At 48.9% G+C, this 6932-nt stretch overlaps 1 protein-coding gene across 1 annotated transcript; it reads left to right on the top strand.

Annotated features, from left to right (window-relative positions):
- Positions 1-1319: 1319 nt before the first annotated feature.
- Positions 1320-6640, top strand: CCN3 (cellular communication network factor 3; the record flags this gene model as incomplete). The annotated part of the gene is made up of 5 exons (XM_081996669.1): positions 1320-1391; positions 1477-1708; positions 2048-2299; positions 4124-4332; positions 6344-6640. The coding sequence occupies 5 exons, from the start codon at positions 1320-1322 to the stop codon at positions 6638-6640; spliced, it is 1062 nt and encodes a 353-aa protein (XP_081852795.1).
- Between the last annotated feature and the right edge of the window lie 292 nt (positions 6641-6932).

The following is a 6932-nucleotide window of genomic DNA, read 5'->3' as shown; positions in this document are numbered from 1 at the left end:
AACTTGTATCTGGTGATTTCTGCTTTTTTGCTGAATATTGCTTTGCCACAGAGCTACAGCAGCCTTGTAAATTCATGTGTTATGTACCACTTGTGTCCTGCCTTAAGCTTAAAAGGCATCTTGTTTTTACTAGCCTCTCTACAACTTTTGTTTATTTTTCAAATATTTTCTCTTTAACAAGCCACAACAGAATCCAGTGCATATTATCTACACCAGACAACTGGGGATAGAGAATATCTGTATCCTAGCAAGACCCAAGGCGGCCTGCCTTGGGCAGAAGGCAATTCCTGACAAGTAAAACCCGTTAACAGATTTAGTCTCCTTTACGCTTGGCCTAAATCCGTCCTGCACCCACTAAAATAACTGAAGAGCACAGAGCACTGGAGTTACTTCTCCAAAGCATTCCTGAGGCCTGACTTGTCGACTCTGCATCTCCCACGGTTGCACGCGCCATGCGAGCACTGGGAGTCTGTTACCGTTTCAGCTCATCGTATTGCACACAGCACGGAGGGATCCCTGTACAACTTCTATGTCCCACAGCCGATATACCCGTACCCCTCTGGCAGTGAACAGTGCCAGTGACTTGAAACTGAAGAGTCTACTGAGGAGCACACACCTCACCCACAATCCCTTGTCTTCATGGGGCCCGTTTGTGGCCTCCCTAATGCCCACAAAGCTCAGGAGGGCTCAGGCACGGGCCGGGAGTGGTGTAGCCCGGAGAGGTGCTTGCGTTTGGGGTGGCCAGTCTCGAAACGCCAAGCACTGCCCAACCTTATGGGTCGTGCCGGAGACCATGGCATAGCCCCTCAACAGCAGAGAGGCGGCATCGTGCTTGACTGCAATTTATAACCGGCAGCACAGCTCGTGTGGGAGATGCCTGCGGGCAAAAGGAGGTGTTAGGGGGGCCGCAGGGCCGGGCTCGGGGCGACAGTTCCCGCCCGCGGGAGCCCCTCGCCTCAGGCGCTCGGGCGGCCCGATAGCCAGCAAGGGCCCTGCCGGGGCCTCCGGGGAGAGGGCTCCCGCCTGCGCCGCCCGGAGCCGGGCCGGGCAGGGTGGTGCGGGCCCGCTGGGGCAGCGGCTCGGCGCCGCCGGCGCAGGTTGCGGGAAGAGCGGGGTGAGCGGAGCGCCCGGGCCGGGCTCTCCGCTCCCCCCGCTCCTCCCGCCACCTGCCCGCGGCTCCAGCTCCCCGCCTCCGGCCCTCGCTGCCCGCCGCGGGGGAGTGGTGGTGAAGGGGGGTCCCCAACGGCCTCTATATAAGCGGCTGCAATGGCTCTGCAGGCAGAGCCGAGCGGCGCGGCGGGGAGGCGGCGGCCGGGACCATGGCGACGGGAGGCGGGCAGGGCCTGCCCGCCTTGCTGCTGCTGCTGCTCCTCCTCCTCCGGCTGTGCGAGGCAAGTGCGGGGCGCCCGGCGGGGCTGGCGGGTGGGGGGCAGCCGGCGGCCGGGCCGGCCCCGTGACCCCGCTTTGTCCCCGCAGGTGAACGGCCGGGAGCCGGCGTGTCCCCGGCCCTGCGGCGGGCCCTGCCCGGCTGAGCCGCCGCGCTGCGCCCCGGGGGTGCCCGCCGTGCTGGACGGCTGCTCCTGCTGCCTGGTGTGCGCCCGGCAGCGCGGCGAGAGCTGCTCCCCGCTGCTGCCCTGCGACGAGAGCAGCGGCCTCTACTGCGACCGCGGCCCCGAGGACGGCGGCGGGGCCGCTGGCATCTGCATGGGTAGGTAGCGGCGGGCGGGAGACGCCGGGGCTGGCAGGCCGGCAGGTCGTCCCCCGCCTGCGGCAGCCGTCCCCAGGGCGGTGGGGGGACTCCCCCCCGGGCCGGGGCCCGCCGCGGTGCCCGCTAGAGGCTGTCGCTGTCCCGCTCTTCTCCCGCCCTCCCTCTGGCGAAGCGACTCCTCTTCAGGACCGCGGCGGGCCGGGGGCTCTCTCGCCGCTGCGGGCGGGATGGTGGCCCGTTCCGGGACCGGGAGGAACGCCCGCCGCTGTGCTTTGGGAGGCACGGGGCGGGTGCTGAGTGCCCTCTGCCTCAGTGAAACTCCTTCGCTTTTCTAACTAGTGCTGGAGGGAGACAACTGCGTCTTCGATGGGATGATTTATCGCAACGGGGAGACCTTCCAGCCCAGCTGCAAGTACCAGTGCACCTGCCGAGACGGACAGATCGGCTGTCTGCCCCGCTGTAACCTGGACCTGCTGCTCCCTGGCCCCGACTGTCCTTTCCCCAGGAAAGTAGAAGTTCCTGGAGAGTGCTGTGAGAAGTGGATCTGTGACCCGAAAGATGAAGTGATTTTGGGAGGTTTTGCTATGGCTGGTGAGGAAACTAAAACTAATTATCATAGTCATTGTGAGGAGGAGGTGATATCATACTGGAAATATCCATGGGGCTGCCAAATCTAAGATACATTGCTTTGTGCAGTCGGTTTTTTCTTATCTTTTTTTCTCATTTAGAGTCACCAGTAAGTATACCAGTGGTTATGAATAAAGGCAGAGCTCGACAGGTAAAAGAAAAGATGTTCAGAGGATGAATGTGTATAGCAGTTTTAAAAGTTAGTTCCCAATTCTGAAATTGCTGCTTATCTGGTACAGGGTAGTTCTGTGAGTGGAATAAAACAGGGCAAGCTCATAATCCTCCAAACACCTTCCTACCCCCCAAAAAAAAATCAAAGCTGCAGTCTTGCTAGTTGCTCTGCAAGAATATGTTACATCATAAATACTGTTCTAACAGCTTAGTCTACAAGAGACTTTTTTTTCCCCCCTAAATTCCCCAGCTATTACAAGTGGTCAGCGTGGTAGATAAAATGCCAACAAATTCCTGCCTGTCTGTGCGAGAGCTCTCATAATTATTGTTGGCATCAAAAGCATGACAAAGTACTCGGAGAAGCAGTGGTTATAAACACAGTGAGTAGATCTGAAAAAAACCATCCCATTCCAAAACGCAGAACTCATAAAGTGCATTTGTTATTGAAAAAAGCTACATAGTATTTTCCCCCTGTTTTCTTACTGAATTATGTCTCCATCCCCTTTAAATTAGACTATTAGTTCAACATTAATAATAAGCTACTTTTACGGAGAGTTGAGGGCACTGCATTCTCTTCCAGTCACTGCTCTTTGTGGTCTTAAGCAATTAGTTATGCCGAAACTCAACTAATCCGTTTGAAAAACAAGTAAGGAAGGATCCAGGAAGAAAAGCTCTAATACCTTTTCAGAGTGCTTTGAAGTGTCAGTTGTAAGGCACATAAGGTATAAACAAAAAGCTTGCCACCTTTCTACTATCTTTTCTTTTATTTGTCTGACGGTGATAGGCAAATCTGTAGAATGCCCACAGATGGATTATCTGCATTCTTTCTAGCAATGGCCATTCCTCTTGGGAGGCCACCTTTTTGGAGCTCTGCCATACAAAAGGCAAAAATGCTGTTGTAGAGGAGTTTAACAGCGAGAGCTGTGACTGACGGCTGAGTCTTGTTGCTTCATTCTGTTTACTCCTGTGATAACCACTGAACCAAACTACACAGTTAGCAATATTTGCATAATACACTTTAACACTGGGCGATGATCAGAGTTGGCTATGCCTTTGAGTAGCTGTGATAACTCCTGGAAATTACTACCTTCCTCCCTCGCCACCATCACCCTGGCTATAATCTGTCAATAATTGCCAAGATCGCATGACTTTATGGGTCTGGGAGTAAAGGACTTCACTTCCCTGCTGTTTGTTACTGTAGGTAAAACAGTCAGCCTCTCTCAAACAATATCTAATATAAATATTTCTATGACATAGCTTTAGAACAGATTTGTGATGTATTTCCATTGGAAAGAGTGAGGAATAAAGGGTTACTAAAGTAGAGTTCTAAACTGGTTTAAAAACTGGCAATAGTTCTTCCAGCTGTGGACTTGAGTGAACCAAAACTAAATGCTTTGCTGATTACACTGATATGCACCTTTCTGTTATTTTTAGATGTAGCAAGTTGCAGTCCAAGGCTCCTTAAAAGGCAGCTTTTAAAATTCCTAAGTCCTGTCAAAAGCCCTTGGACCTTTTTTGTCTCACATGTTTCTTCCCAGATGTGCTAGAGTTCAATTAGATATTGGGTTTTCACATGAGTTTTTCTTGTAATAAAGTTCTTCGGGGTTTTGTCTCCAGCCTACAGACAAGATGCCACACTCGGGATCGATGTGTTGGATTCAAGCGCCAATTGTATTGAGCAGACAACAGAATGGAGTGCTTGTTCCAAAAGCTGTGGAATGGGCTTTTCCACCCGTGTTACCAACAGAAATCAACAGTGTGAGATGGTGAAGCAGACACGGCTTTGCATGATAAGACCTTGTGAAAATGAAGAGCCATCTGAAAAGGTATGCTGCAAAGCAGTGGCGGGGGAGCAGAGTCTCTTCAGCTGTAATACCAAAGTTGCAATATTATGGTCTAGAATGCTCCAGATGCAAGTGTACGTCAATACATCTTTTAGCATATGTGCAGCAAGCCCAGTGTTTTTGGAAAGCAAAACACATTGCTGTGTTTGCTCAGTAGCTTTGTGCTGCACCTCCAGCAGGTCGAGGGAGGTGATTCTGCCCCTTTACTCTGCTCTCGTGAGACCCCACCTGGAGTCCTGTGTCAAGCTCTGGAGCCCTCAGCACGGGAGAGACATGGACCTGTTGGAGCAGGTCCAGAGGAGGCTACAAAAATGGTCTGAGGGATGGTACACCTCTGCTGTGAGGACAGGCTGAGAGACTTGGGGTTGTTCAGCCTGAAGCAGAGAAGGCTCTGGGGAGACCTTACTGCAGCCTTCCAGTACTTCAAGGGGGCCTACAAGAACGACGAGGACTGACTTTTTAGCAGGCCCTGTAGTGATAGGACAAGGGGTAATGATTTTAAACTAAAAGAGGGTGGATTTAGACTGGATCTAAGGAAGAAATTTTTCACAATGAGGGTGGTGAAACAGTGGCCCAGGTTGCCCAGAGAGGTGGTAGATGCCCCATCCCTGGCAATATTCAAGGTTAGGTTGGATGGGGCTCTGAGCAACCTGATCGAGTTGAAGATGTCCCTGCTCATTGCGGGGGGTTGGACTAGATGGCCTTGAAAGGTACCCTCTAACCCTAACTATTCTATGATTCTATGGTAATTTGAGCTGTCCCAAACAGATCAAATGTATTGCACGTGCAGACTATTTTGACAGCTCACACAATATAACTTCTCCCACAAATGCAGTTATACTACCTGTATGCATACTTCATAGTTGTTCTAGTCATGCAGAATGGGTATGTCAGATTTCCAGTCCGCCTAGCATCTGGAACTGGAGACAAATGTGTGAAATCCTGCAAAATCTGCTTGGGTAAATTAAACCTTATCTTAATACTTTACGATGCTTTTTCCAATAACAAATCCAACACTGACACTTCAGGTGCAATAAATGTGTATCTAAGGGAGATGAGTTTTTTGCTGCTTCTACACATTATACAACTGTTAATGCCAGGGAGAATAACATATAGCTAGGTAAGAGGACCATCATTTTGTGTAATGTTTTGAGTGTTAGAAAGCTAAGGCCCTTGCTGAATAGTTCGTGCAATTTCAAATACTGTGTTTTGAAAAGGATATGAAACATTTGAGAAGAGCTGGGGAGACTGATAAGAATGATCAGAGGTCTAGAAAACATGTTCTGCTAGGGAAAAAACTGATTGAACTGAACTTTTTCTGAATGCAAGAGAAGAGAGATGCGTTCTCATAACTGTATTCAGATATTGCAGCCTGTTCTGGGTCCATGGGGGATACAAGAAGAAATGGTGAGTTCAGACTGCATAAAAATTAAGACATGAGTGAAAACCTTCCAAGGAGTAAGAATAGTGAACTGTTAGGATTATCTGGGGCAGATGCGGAGTCTCTGTCACTGAAGACTTCCAAGACAGCCATCTGTTAAGAATAACATGAAAAAGCTGGTTCTGCCTTGGATCACAAGAAAGAACAATGACTTTTGAGGTTTGTTTTAGCCCTCTTTTTTTCCCCTGAATCTAGTCCTGTAACTTGCTCATTTGGCTTTCTGCTCATTTGGAACTACACTAGCCTGAGAAGTTTTCCAGTAGAGTATAGTTTCATAATGAATGTTGATTTGGCTTGTCTCAAATGACAGGAGTGGGCTTTAATTATTTGTCATTTATTACTGGTCCAATAAAACACTGGTGCCAAAGGACAGGTCTTGCAGGAGTTACCTGTAAGTAACTACTGAAGTTGCTGCAGAGTTTTACTGCTGTTGAACGAGCAAAGACAATGAATTTAAGTTTTCAGAGTAGACCTATATCCTTGCATGTCAGTTTTTAACTGCTTTCTGTCTTATGCAATGATGTATCTAATGTCTCTTCATATTTCTCTCAGAAAGGGAAGAAATGTATCCGAACAAAGAAGTCCCTGAAAACTGTTCGCTTTGAGTACAAGAACTGCACTAGTGTGCAGACATACAAACCTCGTTACTGTGGCCTCTGCAATGACGGGCGATGCTGCACCCCACACAACACCAAAACAATTCAAGTTGAGTTCCGCTGTCCGCAGGGCAAATTCCTAAAAAAACCAATGATGTTGATCAACACCTGTGTCTGTCATAATAACTGTCCTCAGAGTAACAATGCTTTCTTCCAGCTGTTAGATCCAACATCTAGTGAAGCAAAAATATGAAAAGCATAAACTAGGTAGCGCAAAAGGTATAAATAGTTTATACAGAACTTGACCCACAATCAGGTGAATGTAACAATTGCATATGTAAAATATCTAAGATGTTTTCAAAACCGTCTAGGTGCTTTGTTTTTTCCTATAGTTTATTAAATACCTCATTTTACATTTCCCCCCTTGAAATGTCTTTTATTCACTTGAAGGAAATTTTGTACTTTAGATAGAGTCTTCTTTTTTTCTTGACGGTGGCATAAAGATTACAAAACAAACAGTTAGTCTTTCTCCTTGAGTTAAGGGG

Source organism: Phaethon aethereus, assembly GCF_964289735.1.
Source record: "Phaethon aethereus genome assembly, chromosome: 2".
Taxonomy (NCBI): domain Eukaryota; kingdom Metazoa; phylum Chordata; class Aves; order Phaethontiformes; family Phaethontidae; genus Phaethon; species Phaethon aethereus.
This window is presented reverse-complemented; position numbering and strand designations above follow the sequence as displayed.